The sequence below is a fragment of the Topomyia yanbarensis genome, chromosome 3 (genome assembly GCF_030247195.1).
Source record: "Topomyia yanbarensis strain Yona2022 chromosome 3, ASM3024719v1, whole genome shotgun sequence".
Classification (NCBI taxonomy): domain Eukaryota; kingdom Metazoa; phylum Arthropoda; class Insecta; order Diptera; family Culicidae; genus Topomyia; species Topomyia yanbarensis.
Window position 1 is genome coordinate 419,421,033 of NC_080672.1, and position 15,471 is coordinate 419,436,503.

General features: G+C 39.5%; 2 protein-coding genes across 2 annotated transcripts; both read left to right on the forward strand.

Moving 5' to 3' along the window:
• The first annotated feature begins 564 nt into the window (after positions 1-564).
• On the forward strand, positions 565-1,245 carry LOC131692733 (B9 domain-containing protein 2). The gene has a single exon (XM_058979956.1). The coding sequence runs from the start codon at positions 712-714 to the stop codon at positions 1,243-1,245; it is 534 nt and encodes a 177-aa protein (XP_058835939.1). The 5' UTR covers positions 565-711.
• On the forward strand, positions 1,226-3,681 carry LOC131692732 (tectonic). Its single transcript, XM_058979955.1, has 4 exons — positions 1,226-1,582; positions 1,638-1,826; positions 2,041-2,197; positions 2,268-3,681. The coding sequence occupies exons 1-4, from the start codon at positions 1,226-1,228 to the stop codon at positions 3,527-3,529; spliced, it is 1,965 nt and encodes a 654-aa protein (XP_058835938.1). The 3' UTR covers positions 3,530-3,681.
• Positions 3,682-15,471: the final 11,790 nt, after the last annotated feature.

Consider the following 15,471-nt stretch of genomic DNA (forward strand, 5'->3'; position numbering starts at 1 on the left):
CCCTCTGGCTACGTACCTGAGTTGCTGCATTTTCTCAAACATTTGAAATTCATTGTTCAATTAAAATATATATTTTAAATGCATTATTGATTTATGGCTTCGAGGTAAAAGTAAATTTTACATATTGATCAAGAATAAAGCCAAATTTACACCTTTCCGATGCGATTCAGTGACGGTTCAGTAACGTGCACGTGGATGCCAATATTCTTTCATACAGATTCAAACTTATTCGACTCTAAATTTTGTCACAATTTCAACTTGAAAAATTCATGAAAAGTAGAACTCCGCGGGGTATAACATCGTGCACGATTTGGTAGTAGAGATATCAAAATTTTGAAAAATATGGCTATTTCACACTGAACCGCGCTAATGACATGTGTGCCACCTTATTTATCAAAACCGCATTGATCACCAACCCAGCGTAACGGAACACACAATTGTAACGTTGCAAACACAAACCCCCGGAACATCATGGTAGAATGCCACACCGTGACATGTGCTTGCACCCAAGCAGTTATTATAACGATCATAACAACGACGCACATTTCCATAGCAACCATTTGTTTGGTCACCTTTTGCTGCGCGGGGTTGCGTAGGTTGAGAAAGTATAACAAAATAAACCAAGTGCTCTGACTAGCATCTATTTTCTTTTGCAAAATCCAATCAAAAATGTGGCCTGTTTAAAACTTTTAAGCCCTAGCGATTGCTTTCATGGCTGAGCTATACATTCTCGGAGAGCTACGCCACACAACCGACTACGAGGAACCGAATCTGTTCTGCAAGTGGAGTATTCAGTTTGGTTCCTGCTGGAAGGTTATCGAAGGCCACTCTGAAGGTCAGAGTTGTGCCAGTACGGCACGAGTCGAGGAACGGTCCTATTTCAGTACTCCGATAGATTTGCACCTAGCCTGCCGGGGGATTCAGGGTTGGCCGAAGCTTCACGTCGAAGTTTTTGCGTTAAACTCACTCAACGACTACTGGCCGGTGGGATACGGTTTTGCCTATCTACCCAGCCAGCCGGGAACGCACCGAGTTCGCATAGCAACGTGGAAAGTTTCTTCGGCAAAGTTTTTCGACACGATCCGGGAGAAATTCCACACCGGAGGTTTTACGGTGGCCAAAAGTGATATCGTGTTTTCCGGAATTGAACGCTATAAACTGCTCACAAAATCGGCTGGCATTGTGGAGTTTGAGTTGATGTTGATATTTAAGAACTTTGCTGAAAATGGAGTGGAATTGCGGTAGAGTGTTTGTGCTTTTAGTTCTAGTCGTTGCAAAGATTTCAAGTTACGAGCGACAAACGCAAAGCTTCGTAAAAATCAATGTGTCTAAGATCAATCAAAATCTGTCCAACGAGACAACAGGAACCGTTTCTGGGAACGATAGTTCGGCAACAACTACGGTCAGTACAACGATTTCTACAACTTCTACTACTGCTAAAATGGAAGTAACAACCTTAAGCACGACGACGACAAAACCCGAAAGTACCAAACCTTCAACGGAGAAGCCCTTCGAGTCGCCTAAAGAAGGTCGTCTAGCAAAAAAGGTTCCAACTGGGTACTACTGCAAGTGTGACTTGAAGGTGAGTTCCAATACTATTCTAACAACAGTAAAATTGTTCAAGCGCAATATTCCAGGTCAATATTTGCGATGTAAACTGCTGCTGCGATATTGATTGCACTACCGAAGTCTTGAAAACTTTCGACTGTAATGAGGAGCTGCTGGATACGAGCGAATACAATAACCTTGGGGGACTGCAATCGTGTGAAGTTCAGGGCGGTCTGCTTTGCCTAGTTGGCGAAACCGTTCACGAGAAGAACGGTGCGGTAAGTTAGGTTTCATTAAAACATTCAAACAATGTGTGCTCAATTCTCATAGCACGATTGATATAGAGAAAAACTAAATTTCAAGTTATAAGTTTGCACAGAAGCTCTTATAACAATGCTCGTATCGACTACAGCTTTTTGAAAATAATTCATAAAGTATTTTTTCACGTAAAGTATATTTCACACCTAAAACTTTTTTCTGATATATCTACAGTTCTACGATCCCAGCCTAAAGAACCTGATGAAAAGGCACAGATGGAAGGATACTTTCCCACTGAACAAAGTTCCGAAAGATGGCAGCCCATCGGCTTATCGAGTAAACGATCCTCTCCAACTGTACAATGAAACAAACGAAACTGTCGACCCATTCAGTACGACTACAAACAAATTAACATGTTTCATTTAGGGAAATAAAACTTATCCGGTTTTTTTTTGTTCCAGCCTTACCCTATTCGCTCACCAATTCCGACTGCCAGCTCAGACAGCCGATTCGCTTTCTTCGTGATCAATCAACGGAATGCCTTCGGTCGTTAGAGAGCCTAGAGTTATTCACAAGTGACCTACTGGAGCAACAATCTAACGTTAGATATCTGAGACAGCCTAGGGCACAAGCTATGGAACATTGCATGGAACAAGATTGCATGAACAGCACTACCCAATTCTGTAACTTATTGGGACAGAATTGTCAAATATCCAATAAAACAGAAAACTACGAGCATGATGGTGAGTGGTACTGCCCAGAACTTCGAATTACATTATTCCACAATTATACCCGCTTGGAGGGGGTGGAAATGAGTTTCCTTTGCGGTCTGCTGCATTTCTCAGGCCAGGATACGGATTCTGTGTGGCAAAAAATCTCAGTGGAATTTAAACGAAAAGATGAAGAGAAATATTCTAGAAAGCTAAGTGGAAATTTAGGATATCTGAAAGGTAAACCTGTTATCGTATCAGCTGCTCGAATCCCTGAGAATGATACCGCAGAAGACAGGCGGTCTAAAAAATACATGCTCAACTATTTCACCAATGAAACCAGAAATCCTGACGATACGTTTCGTTTGAAGTTACCCAAAAGCAGAGGAAATCGTTGCGTTCTAAATGATAACGTATACTACGATATTTTGTTTGGGGAAAATTCGTGGAATAGATGTTATTTCTCACCGCAGTGGAATGTAACGTACGAATCTAATTTCACGACTGTTTGTAACCGACTACAGGAGAGTATATTCAATTTATTACTTCACAACATAAGCCCTCTGTTGCAAACAGACAGTTACGAATCTATGAACCTCTACCTGTCCAAATACGGCAATCCAATTAACCAATCGTCGGAATGGATCCCGACGATACCTTTGAATGTGGTCAACGAAAAGCTGACGGCAAGCTGGCCCTCTTCGACCGGCGGGCAAGAAACTGGCACATTCTTCAGCTGTAACAGTATGGTGATCAATGTAAACTACCACTTCTATTACGCGAGAATCACCGTGCGGAATGTTCCCCGTCAGCAGGTGCTGCAGGAAACGGAAATTATCTTCGGACCACGTGTTGATTTGCAGTTTGCGCTCGATGAAGAAATTCGTGTTCCGATCAATACCCAGGTGCAATTTTTTGATTTAACCTCGAGCAACGGTGGCGTTGGTATCTGGTGCAGGGTGATTTCCAATTTGTTGGCGATGCTGGTCGGTTTAGTACTAGTTACTAGTTAAAGGGGCTTCAGAATTAGTCACGAGTCTTAGAATAAGTTAATAAAGAAATTAGCATTAATTATGCTTATTAGCATATGAACTACACAGCGCTATATCTGTTTATTTTAAGACTAGTTTTACGGTAGTACAAATATAACATCCTCCTTCTTTTACTGGATTGATCTATTTTCGGTTAAATTTTTGTCTGCCATTATTTATTTATCTTGCCATTTAACCTAGGGTCTACATGAAACGTAAAATGAGGAAAACGGCCATTTGAAGTTAGTATTTAATTTTGTTTATTGAGGACTTTAACCAGGTGGTCATTCGCTCGTAGTTTGTATCTGTAAACAATATAGCACATTGCATTAAATTTCATTAAATTAAACCAATTTAAAATCCAGCTATACTCAAAGTACCTGACAACTGATACTGTTTCTAGTGATTTCCTCGAAATAGTATAACACCACAAAATTTGGGTTTTGTGCGCTTGAAAGAAATTTGAAACTAAGTATTTGGATGCACTGAGAGTCAACCGATTTCGAGAAACTCATCTAGTTGTCGCTGGTTCTATGCAGTCCAAATCCGATCGCATAATAAAAAACGGTTTATGGTCAACTACATAGATAAGTTTGCATCCTGGTGGAAGGACAGTACAAATGCCATTAACGAACAGGGAGAACAGTAATGGTCGGAAATTGCTACATCTAATAAATTCATGAAGTTATGTGATACGATATTTCCTAGCTTGACAGATAGACAACGGCCAATAACGAATGATTTGAGCCAGCCAGTAAAACTCTGCGAGGCACCAAGCTGCGCTATTTTTGCCAGTAGAAAGGAGTGATCGAACGTTGCTTTAAGATCGGGATAGACGGTATCCACTAGGGCTCTATTTTCTAGACTTTTAATGCAGTGAATTGTGCTAAATTCGTGGATGTTGATCTACCTGAGTAAATCCCACGTTGAGCTGTCGATATATATGTTTTAATTTGGCGGAAAATAGTAAACATAACAAACTTTTCTGTATCGATTTTGTTGGCTATTTTCGGCAAATTTAAGACTAAGAGAAACGAAAGCAATGAAATTGAAAGACGGAACATGACGATGAGTTATGTTTTATCAAAGACCATGCGGTAGACTTGGGTGCAACACCAAACTCCTACTTAGCAGAAGGCTAAGGACTCTTCACATTTCCTTTCGATCATGTCCATATGAGCCTGCCTAGTCCTAGTTTTTCGTTCTAAGTTTATAACTGATTCGCTCTAAAATACCTATCCGTCTTTCAATTTCATTGCTTTTGTTTTTCTTAGTCTTAAATTTGCCGGAAATAGCCAACTAAATCGATACAGTAGAACTGTCAATAAGGGACATATTGGGGAGATTGCGATTTACCAGCATACCTCGGGCCCGAAGGGGATTCTTTAACTGAGATCTGGCGTCACAATATCCGGTGCACACCCAGATAACGTGCTCGATGTCGTGATAACCCTCGTCGCAAGCGCACAGACAACTCCCAGCAAACCCAATATGCCGCAAATGCGCATCCAACGTGTAGTGGTTGGACATGAGCCGGGGCATGACGCGAATGAAATCCCGACCCTCATCCACCCCCCTGAACCAAGGCTTCGTTGATACCTTCGGTCTAATAGAATGTAGCCATCGTCCAAGTTCCCTGTTGCTCCACGAGTTTTTCCAACTGTTGAGTGTCCTCTGACGACATATACTTAAAAATTCATTGAAGCAAAATGGTCTTTCGTAGATTTCATCTTCTAGTACGCTCTCTAAACAGTCGGTCGCTTCATGGCCCGGGATAGAGCAATTAAAGAGTACCCAAACAAAGGTAATCTGTTAAGATTTTTCAGATAAAGTACACAAGGACTCCCGTAACTCCCCCAGAAAATACGGAAATAGCTTTTTGGGCTTCATCGCACGAACAGCCGCAATAGAGCTGAGGCTGTCAGAAATTTTGAAGTAGTGATCTGTGGGCAGAGTCTCGATGATGCCAAGGGTGTACTGAAGGGGGATCATTGAGCTCGAATGAGGCGGTGATAGTATTATTGAAGATACCGAAACCAGTGAACCCATCGAGATTTGATCCGTCAGCGTAGAACACTTTATCACAGTCGACTTCTCGGAATTTATTATAAAATATATACTGGGGATCACTTAGGGCGTATATGGTCCGGGATTCCACGATTCTCTTCCTTCATGGATGTGTCGAAAAACACAGTAGAATCAGAAGTATCTAGGAATCGGACACGGTTGGGATTGTACGAAGGATTGATGCTCTGTGCCATGTAGTCGAAGTACAAGGACATAAATCGGGTTTGAGAATTAAGCTCGACGAGCCTCTCGAAGTTTTCAATCACCAACGGGTTCAGAATGTCGCATCGGATGAGCAATCGATATGAGAGTTCCCAAAATCGATTTTCAGAGGAAGGACTCATCGTATGAGTCGAGTGCATGCAACCCAAAGCAATACACAAAGAACAATATTGAATTCGCTCTAGTTTGATGAAATGCATGTTCGCAGCGGAGCGGAAACTGAAACTCGGAGAAAGTTGATCCTTTGTTGGCACTTCTGTTTCAGATACCTAATGTGACATTCCCAGGTACTTTTAGAGTCGAACCAGCAGGACAGCATTGCAATCGGTCGATACGGGTTGTTGTAGGAGACTGGTTTGCTGATTTTTGAATGGTCATCCTTCACTTGCCTTCAATTTATTTAATAAATTCAACAAGCGTCTCTTGGCAGAGTCTGGCAGATTCTTTAACAATTTAAATTTGATTCTGTCTGGCCTTGTGGCTTTATTGTTGCATGATAAGAGAGCAAGTGATAACCATCGAAAAAAGTGTTTTGTTCGCGATATCGCAAGGGGACGCGGCCCGGTGCATCTTCCGTGCCGGGGCGGTATCCGGACAAACTTTCTTGACGAAATCGAATATCCAACGGTTTGAATATTCCACACTCTCGTTAGCACTGTTTCGGTTTCGCATACGCCGGACCGTTCGCCAAAGAACGCTCATCGATGTTTACCTCGCCAACGAACCGGCGCCAGTAACTGCGTTTCTTGGCTTTCCTCAAACTCTTCATTCGCGCTTCGGAAGGTCTTATACGCGGCGGCCTTCTCCGCGTACACGTCCGAGCACTCGCTGCCCCGCAATGAGTTGGGAGGACGCCCATGCGAATTTTTGTCTGGTGCGCGTTTAGTCTGAGGTTGAATGGCGGTGTCGATAACTCAAGTCAGCCAGGAACACGCACTCTTCCTCCGGAGGAAGCTCTTGAGTGCTCTCGATTTGGCCGGATATCGCGGACGCGTAGCTCTTCCAATCAATATTTCGTGTGAGGTCAAACGAAACATTGATTGTATTCGGTGGTCCTGAACCGTTAGCAATAGTAATTACGATTGGCAGATGGTCGCTGCCGTGGGCATCAGAGACTACCTTCCACATGCAATCTAACCACAGCGATGTCGAGTAAATGGACAAGCCTAAGACGCTCGGATGCGCCGAGGGGGGGGGGCGGAATCCTTGTCATTTCAACCGTGTTCAAAATGATCATATTGAAGTTGCCACATAGCTCGTGGATTGAGGTAGATCGATTATCGTCATGAGGGCAACCCCATGCCGTACTGTGAGAGTTAAAATCACCTGAAACTAGCCTCGGTGCGGGGAGGAGTTCCGCAATATTGCCAAGCCGTCGTTCCTGAAGGAAACGCTTAAGTTTCTCCTCGCGCTGTTTGTACGCGGGACATGTCGGGAGATCATGTAGATTTCTCCCACAGTAGAGACACTTTTCAACATCCCACAGAAATCATCCACATGATTCCCACACGGAAAGATAGAAATCAGCTCTAGTGCTAAATCCTATTTCTTTTTTCAAATTAGTTGAAATTAACAACAAATTCCTAAAAATAACAAGCGATTTAGTTAAAATTCAGCTTTTATTTTTCTAATTAAGTTTTTGTTTTTAAGAGAAGGTTTTAGTTAAATAAAATCCAGGACACAATCCAGCGAAACAAAAACTAAAAAAAAAAAATTTGCATTTTCAACTTTGCTTGCGGTTGAATTTAGGAATGAAAACAGCATTCTCAACCAAATAGATAAAGAATGCTATTTTGTTATTTCGGGGCTGTGTATTTACGCTGTGAAAATTCAGCACGGCGAATAACAAAAACCTTTACTGAATTTTATAACCAGAAACATTGTTAAAAACAGAACAGTTTTTGCTCATGTCAAATTCACTTGAGCGAAAAAAATAAATTGTTAGTAGTTGGTGTTTTGGCAGATTTGTGCACGAAATATTTTGTGAATTAACGTTGTTTAGTTTTAGTTCAAAAGGATTATTGTCAATAAGTAGTGCACAGATAAAATGAGAAGTTAATGTTGCATGAAATTGTCCACGAAAAGTGTAGTATTTTGGTTGAAAATAGTGGTAAGTTTTTATTTTTCTCTTATATTCTGGCCTGGTGGAGTGAAATTGTGGCAATGTATGTATTGCCAAGAAACAAGACTTAATGTCAGTGAAATAATTACAGTATCATCGCATAATGTATTTATTTAGCATGTTTATGTCCGTTTAGTTCGCTACGTGTATGATGTGTCAGAGGTGGATGGTAAGCGCCATTTTGAAATCCAAGATGGCGACTCCCGGTTAGTCAATTTTTTTTGCAACGCAATCAGTATAGGAATTTTTAAAAATGACTCACGTGTGAGTGTCGATGGTTGATGTTAAGCGCCATTTCAAAATTAAAATGGCGACTTTCGGTTTAACGTAGTTCGGGAAAACCTAATCATTAAGGTTATTCTAGGAATGGTTCGGATGAGTTGTTTCCAGAGACAGATGTTTTACGCCATTCTAAAATCCAAGTTGGCAACTTTACACGCAGAAAATTAAGCATATTTAAACCAAAAATATGTGTTATTGAATCCTATCATTTATTGTTTATTGCTTCAAATAACAAACTTATTGGTCTGAAAAAAAAAATTTTTATCACTAATAAGTAATTAACAAATTCACATATTTTTTGTGCTAGTTATACTCCTTACATCTCTAAGAGTTGATTAAAGGAAGAAATCGTATTTAGATATCAACGCCAACTAGAAATCAAATAAAAACTTAGGAGAAGTAAGTGGGACGTGAACGTCCCACCGCGTCACAATGTTTGAGGGGGTGGGAGGTGTGCAAAGGTTTCAGCTCTTTTTTGAGATTTTTTTAAAACTTAGCGTGAAGCGAATTGATTGAAACTTTTATACATTACAGTGAATTATTTCAATAAGATGTTATAATTTTTCTATGCAAAAATATCGACAAACGACTCGGTGACGAAGCTTTTTGTAGAACGCCTCTGGAAAAACATAATTTGCGGTGTTACCAGCCATTCAAAAACTACTCAACCGATTTCTTTCAAACTTTGCATAAACATTCTATTCAAAAAATACCTAACCCCTACGTAGAGTTTTTAAGATAAATTTTCAATTGGGGTTTTTTAACTGATTTAATTTTTATTCGTTTCGCGAAAAATTCCGCCATTTTATTAGTAAACATCCCTTTAATCGAAAAATTATCTCAAAAACTCAACGTAGGAGTTAAATATTTTTTACATAGAATGTGTATGCAAAGTTTGAAATAAATCGGTTGAGTAGTTTTTGAATGGCAGGTAACACCGCATGTTTTTTCCAGAGACAAATAGCTTCGTCACCGAGTTGCTTGTCAATACTTTTGCCTAGAAAAATTACAGCATGTTAATGAAAAAATACACAATAATGTACAAAACTTTTGATCAATTCGCTACACACAAAGTTCTAAAAAAAAATCGCACAAAAGTGTTTTTTTACGCTGAAACTTTTACAACCCCCCCCCCCCCTCCTTTAAAGGAAATTTTGTTAAACCAGAAGTCGCCATTTTGGATTTAAAAATGGTGCTAAACATTGTCCTCCGACACCCTCGTCAGATCCATTTCGAAAATACCTATATTGATTGTATTCTAAAGGACTTCAACTGAATCAAATTAATGTCGAAATATAAGTCTAAAAAGCAGGAATTATATTTTTTAAATCTGTAGAAAAAACGCTAAATTTAACCAAAGCTGTCGTAAATTTAAAAAATTGACATTCTAAATTTAACTACGAAAAATTTAAAATTTAAAAACAGAATGGCTTAAATTCAAAACTGACATTTCTTGAAATCAACTGAGGAAAAAACTAGATTGAACAAAACAACCTTCCTAAAATTAGCATATTTTTTCAGGAATTCAACTAAATAACTAGATAATTTTAATGCAAAAAAGTTTTGAATTTAGAGTATATATTAGTTGAAATAACAGAAAATAGCACTAAATTCAGCACAAAATTTAGTTGAGAAGATGGAGAATGTGTCTCCGCTAAAAATGACAGCATCATTTTCTCGCCAAATCAGCAGAGAAAACAGAAATTCCAACTAGCATTTTAGCTCTTTTCAGGAAGATCGAGAACAACTAATCAAAATCAGCAAATTGAGAATTTGCTTAGTTGTCCTAAATAATAACTAATTCAATTCAGTAAATTAACTAAGGTTTTCGAATCTGAGCCGAATTTTGGTTCTCCGTGCAGAGGGGCAGACCCGACGAAGGTCACCCGATAAGAGCCTGTGTTGACATATGTCCTCCTCCCAGCAGCTGCGACTGATGCTGAATGCGAACGTTTGCACTCCAGTATCTTCACTAGCTGGAGCATGGGGTCTTTAAAACAGCAAACCCCATATGTCAGCAGATCCGCGTAATTCAAACTCGAATTGGAAACGACCCGGAAGAAGATCAAGTAAGACCCGATGCACGAGCATTGACAAACCTTGAGCCGGGGAGTCGATGGCCCAGTTAGTTGAAAGGGGAATGTAATATATTAACGGTACTTATTTTCGATAACGGTATCCAGGCAGCTCACAAGAAACGAAACAGAGCTAATTACTCCTCTGCTAGTCGACTAACGGTTAACGCGCACACACAAAAGAAGAAAAAGTCTAGAACCTCGAAGGGGCGGAGAAAGAACAAGATAACCTTGAAAGCGGATTGGTACTATTCTTTATCGCTATACACTGCACGGACTGCAAATATCGACTTCTCGCTCCGGGAGTCACCGTATGAATGAAAAAATAGATGTTTGTTTCAAAGAAGAGTGAAAAAATACCAAATTTTGTTGGTCCCATACGAAAAATAAAGACATAACATTCTCATCGATATATTAAGAGGACACAGAATTCTATAACATCTTGAAATGAGTTTATTCTATTGAAACATCGTGTGGCTCTATCTATCTCACATAAAATTAGTTTTTCAATTGTTTTAGAAATTAATATTGTTTAACCTAAACTAGCTACACATCAATACCAGAACGTCTCTCGTATGATTCGTAATGAAGCATACAGTGGCTTTCGCCAATAGAAATATACTGCTTGATAAACCCGGTCGTTCTTTACACGAAATCCCCTTTTTATGTTAGTTCCAAAGTTTAGATTTCCCGGAATGTACCTGTTTTAAAATTTAAAAAAAAATAAGTGTCAGCTAAACAAGGGAACGATTGGGACTAGTATGGCGTTATTACAGTTATATGTACTAATTAAATAAATGCATGTAAGTCTCATGGCCATGCTAATATTATAAAATCAACCAACTTAAACTTATCTAATAAATTGGGTATTTCAGGTAATACTCACAATCGTGTTCAAATAAAGCAACATATAAATATTGCTATAATAGAATGACCGCGCAAAAACAAGATGGAAATGTTTCGTACTTTCAATCATAGTTTTCTACGGTACGTGACTTTCTTGATGGGAATCTTATGCCTTCATAGGCTGTGTAATGGTTGTTTCTAATAAAGTGAGAAAATGTCATTTTTCAAATAAGTGTAACTTAATCATAAGTCATAAGTTGTTATTGTTATTATTGTTATTTATCAGTGTGCAACCGGGCCGTCTAAACAACCTATTTCTGCAACCTATGTGCATTAACTGTACACCTACCGTCTCACCGTTGCATTTGACAGTGTGTGCAGTGCTTTATGGTCACACTTATGACCGCGCACCCGGCTTCCCATGAGTGTTTTGGCGGCTCAGAGGCTGTCTTTCCGTGTTGCTCAGGGATACATTGCTATACACATTCATGCATACAGGCATACATACTATTTGGCACAAGTTTAGAGCGTGTAATGTCGTGTCATCTAGTCTGTGTAATCCTTTGGAAAATCATCCTACCATCACCTTGGGGTCTACCTCATATTGGCAAATTTCGCATTTAATCCGCTTCTGTCTCTTCCTAATCTCTTTTTTGATTCCTAAGTCCAAAGCGGATCAATATAGTTTCCTTATAGTACATTTTTGGTGTAGATCCGGTCTAATCGGCATTTCTGCCCTAGGCCAAAAATGCGTGTCCCCCTGAACCCAAATTTCAAACTAGGACGGGTTAGCGCATGGGCGCCATTTAAAAACCTTTTTCAATATGAAAGATATCATTTGGTACTATTTGATAACATTATTATTATTATCATTGGTTATGCATTCTTTCCTTTCATAATATACCTTGACGCTAGTATTTACCGCCTATTTTCCCACTTTCCACTTTATCATTCCTTGTTCTTTTGAGAGTATAGATTCCATTTTAGATTTCACCTTCTTTCTCTGTAAAGTACGAGTGGATTAGGACATTTGATGTTACCTTAATCCCCGGTTATGTCGGCGTTCTCCGCCTGTCCTGGGTCAGTTGGTGCTTCCCTTTGTTATTTCTTTCTTCTTTGTTAGTCCTTCTTCCATTCTGTTAGTGAGTTTCTTATGTGTCCACGATTTCATGGGTTATTCCGCTCGTACATGAAAGATAGATTAGACTAAGATATCTTTAATGGCGATCTTATTTATGGGAATGTTAATGTTGATTCTTTTAGCCTTCCGGTGGGGACGCTGAATTGTGCGACACTAGCAGTACATATTTTATTTCTCAGCTTTGTGGGATCGTATATTGCTTGAGGTGTCAACACTATGCGTGCATATGGTTGCAGGTCTTCGATCAGTGATATATACTGAGTACCATCATCTTTTTGTTCACTCTAAATAATCCCATGCATGAGTTTTTGAACATCTTTAAGCCTTCATTAAGCCTTAATAAATCCTTATCCGATTACTTGTCCGCTTCTCCAAAGAAAAAAAAGCTAAAATGATAGAGAAAGGAAAAAGGTGAGTGTTATGGATAAATAAAGTTATTTTGGCCACTCAGTATGGTTCAACGGACATGAAACAGGAACATGGTTAGTCATATTTTGTGATACATACACACTTGAATATTAAGTATTTTTAATTATATTATATTATAGCTTATTGACCCGAAGCAGTTGGCAAATTATGACAATGTAAACTAAACTGCTTTCAATGAGGTACATGTTTCCATTTCAAAGTCTTAGATTGATCCTTGACAGTGATTGCAATCCTCTCAGGCACTTTTGCGCGTCAAGCATTCACTGACTTACAATCGAATTGTGCCTCGACCAACCTAGCACAACGTGCCCATTCCCCTTACTGAGCAAAAGGGCAGGGATTTCTAAGTCCAAAGCGGATCAATGGACTATTAACAGTATTAGTCCTTACTCGCAAATACTTTTTCCTACAACTGTGCTATTTCAACTCTATCTTATAACAGAATTCGATTGTCGATGTTCCAGTCAATATACGTATTCATTACATTATGGACCAGGCAACCCCCAATTTTTTTCTATTTTATTTTATTATCCTGAGTAGCTAGAAGAGCGAAGACATTTTAGGGTTTCACAAAAAGAATCTCTGCCCATAACGGGCATAAGAATTGTTTTTTCCACTATTCCCCATGAAGCTTGCTCGAACCGAATGTCCGCCTGGTTCGACTCGAATAGACCACACCGACCCGACAAGGTTACTTATCATTTCTGAGAGCCGGTGTGCTTGGAGAATGGACCATGCAAGTCGAAGGCCCAGCACCATCTCGTACAGTTCCTGAAATTAAGAGTTTTGGTAGTGCTACTTACGGGTTTCATTTCAATGGTAGTAAGTGTCTCATTCCCTCTTCGTAAATTCGCTTACCGCTGCTCATCTCTTCTAGCATTTCGACGCCGTCGGCCGATCGTCTCATAGAAGATCGAATCCTCAATTTTCGACGGAACTCGTATATCAGACGCTCAAGGCGTTCTACAAGCTCGAATATCAACTATCTGAAGCGAAAGACATTATTTATTGTCCTTGTCATTTCTCAGCCCACACCCTGGCAGACGTTCATCCGCCCATCTAGACTCTGTCAAGATGAGAACCTACAAAGCCTAACTGTTCGTATGTGCTAATCCGTATAGCACACCAGTTTTTTCCACAAGCAGGCGCCGGCTGTTAACCAGTCCCACAATTTTCAGGTAGATTACATAGAAAATAGCCGGAGGCAGAAAATGAGGAGATAGTAGAGATTTTGGTTTGTTGAAACGAGAGAAGAAAAGCAAAATAATTGTGATTGTTTTAGACGATTTCTCATCTGTTGTTTGTTTCCTTGTTCGTAGTCCTCCTTCCTGGTTCCTGATCTGTTTGAACTATTGGCTTTCCGTTTCCTTGGCCGTCACGTTCTCTTGCACCGAGTTGCATATATTGTAGCAAGAGAAATAAATGAAGACAAAAAAAATGAAAATAAATGCGAAATGCTCTCCTTCCAGACCACGAACATAACCCTTACTTTCCCCTTTGCTAATCATTTTGGTACCACCCGGGAAGCACTTGGCCTTGTACCCACTGCTCTTCCACCATCCTCGTGGTTTTCTCAATTTATCATTGACGTCACATGTGATATTTGGGTACGGAAAATGATTTTCTGAGCAGACAATCAAATAAAAGAAGATTGCCAGGCAATTGGTGCACTTTCTGCACCAGGTATCATATCGCATTTGTAGATACACACATTAAGTATATCTACTATTCGATATGATGGCCGGAAGGATAGATAAGCAACCCAAGCTCCCCAACTATCTGAAGCGAAACACATTATTTATCACATTAAATATATTCCCTAATCCTATAATGAACTAAGGCTGTCTGTCAATTCTAGGGCAGGAACGCTAATTATGTGACCATCAAGAATGCCTCAGACAACCTTAATTGAGGGGGGGGGGGGCTTGGGGTTGAGAACAGCTTGAAGCAACATCTGATGTTACTCCAAATGTATGTGACATACAAGACTGACTTGAATAGTTTCATCGAGCCTAGCTTGCATACCTTACATAACTAGACTCACTGTTCTCCATTCACCCACTACATCCTGAGTCATAAATTTAAACAAAAATCATCGAATAAATTACCTAACATTAACAGCTATTTCTCAACAATTGATCATTCTCGCTTGTTGAATCATTGATAATAGATTCTCCCCCTTCCAATATTTCAGCGCCTTTGTAAATATAGGAAGTTAGTTATGTTTTTCGAAGTCATTAACCTATGTGTACGATTAATCTTGCAAATGTAATAATATTCTCGATGCATACCTTCCCAATCGACGTTCAGATTGCCTTATCTCAATAGGCGAAGAACTCTATACTGTCTTTTTGGATTTTATTTTTGATTTTTGTCAGCGAGTAACGAAAACCGATAGGACAAGCAGTGATAAATGACTCATAGAAGCAAACTTAAAGCCGGCTCGAATAAATCCTTGAACGTGGCAAAGAAACCTGTCTAGTAAAATAATATTGGGATTATTCCTGAGATGTTTACTCAGATTTGATGGTGGTATATCTAAAGGAGTTTAAGCTATAAGTACAGTTTCTTCGTGCCTATTCTCATTATATATGATGTGGAACAATGATGCCCACACGTTATCTGTTCCAGAACACACGTTTTTGCTTGCCTTTAAAATAGTCGCACTAATGCCTTTGCTGTGCCCAAACTTACTCAACATTAGGAACTTTCTTCAAACTCTAGTACAAATCAAACAACA